This window comes from Hydractinia symbiolongicarpus, chromosome 11 (genome assembly GCF_029227915.1).
Source record: "Hydractinia symbiolongicarpus strain clone_291-10 chromosome 11, HSymV2.1, whole genome shotgun sequence".
Taxonomy (NCBI): domain Eukaryota; kingdom Metazoa; phylum Cnidaria; class Hydrozoa; order Anthoathecata; family Hydractiniidae; genus Hydractinia; species Hydractinia symbiolongicarpus.
This window is the reverse complement of record NC_079885.1, coordinates 21101473-21102673: the sequence shown is the minus strand read 5'-3', so window position 1 is coordinate 21102673 and position 1201 is coordinate 21101473. Positions and strand designations below refer to the sequence as shown.

The following is a 1201-nucleotide window of genomic DNA, read 5'->3' as shown; positions in this document are numbered from 1 at the left end:
TCAAGCTCCTTCCAGATGTCGCCATTTGTTTGTGCTAATGATTAATATCAATTGTTTTAATGCTGAGTCAGCTAGTGTGGCGGTTTTTGTTTCATTAATGTCTAAAGCGTTTGGTGTTGCGTACCACTTGAGAAAATTAACGTGTTTTTCGATCTATTTTGTGTCTGTACCAATAGACGTTGGATTTCGGCTTAGGTAGTCTCATATGTGATGTGCAGAACTGACGTAATCTGTTTTAAAGTTGTATCTCTGTAGGCGCAACATCATTCGTTCAATTCGCGGGGGCGGTTTTGATTTGGGATTGTTCAGCATATTTACTAATGCGTTGTTGTCACTAAAAAGTGTGAAGTGCTTTCCGCAGAGGTACAAATTGTTTTTTTCACATGCATAAGGCGCTGCTAAACATTCCCGTTCCATCTGGGAGTAATTCATTTCAGTTGCGTAAGTGATCTTGAAGAGTAAGGTATAACATCTATGTCATTTTTGAAGATATTATTTCATTATCACATTACTATGTCATTTTTCTTACCCTTTTTTTAAAGTGGGATCGCTGAAATTCCCACTGGGCTTGCATCTCAGAACATGAATGTTTCTTTGTTTTCGTCAAAGTATGACAGACACGACTTTTCGGATAATGTTGCTGTCAAAGTTACAAACTCTTCCTGGCATTCTGTATTCCACTCAAATTTTACATCTTTTTGCGTTAAACGTGGGAGAGAATAAGTAATGATACTGTAGTTCGGAATGAATCTTTTTGAATAATTATTCAACCCCAAAAAGCTTCTTAATGATTTGACGTCTGTAAGTCGGTTGACGGTTAAAAGACTGTTAATTTTTGTCGGACTTGGTCTCATCCCCTCTGCTGAAAACACATAGCCGAAATACTCAAGGTTATGTTGGTCAAACAAGCATTTGTGTAGGTTTAATGTTATTCCCTTATCCGACAGTCTCTTAAAGACTTGTGTCCAGATTCTGTCATGTTCTTCTGTCGTTTTTGCGTAAACTAGTATGTCATCGGCAATATTGTCTGCACCGTTTATGTCCGAAAGTATTGATTGGATCGTATGTTGTAGTTCCTCTGAAGCACTATTTGCACCAAATATCAATCGTTTGTACTGCAAAATTTTTTCTTGTGTGCGGAACGCTGTTACATATCTGCAAGACTCGTCTAGTTCTAACTGGTGGAATGCTGCTTTAAGGT

General features: G+C 37.9%; 1 protein-coding gene across 1 annotated transcript; it reads right to left on the bottom strand.

The window, feature by feature from the left end:
- On the bottom strand, nt 1-574 carry LOC130613508 (uncharacterized). The gene is made up of 3 exons (XM_057434842.1): nt 530-574; nt 226-450; nt 1-126 (listed from the first exon to the last, which is right to left on the bottom strand). Exons 1-3 carry the CDS (start codon nt 572-574, stop codon nt 1-3), a joined length of 396 nt encoding a protein of 131 aa, XP_057290825.1.
- Nucleotides 575-1201: the final 627 nt, after the last annotated feature.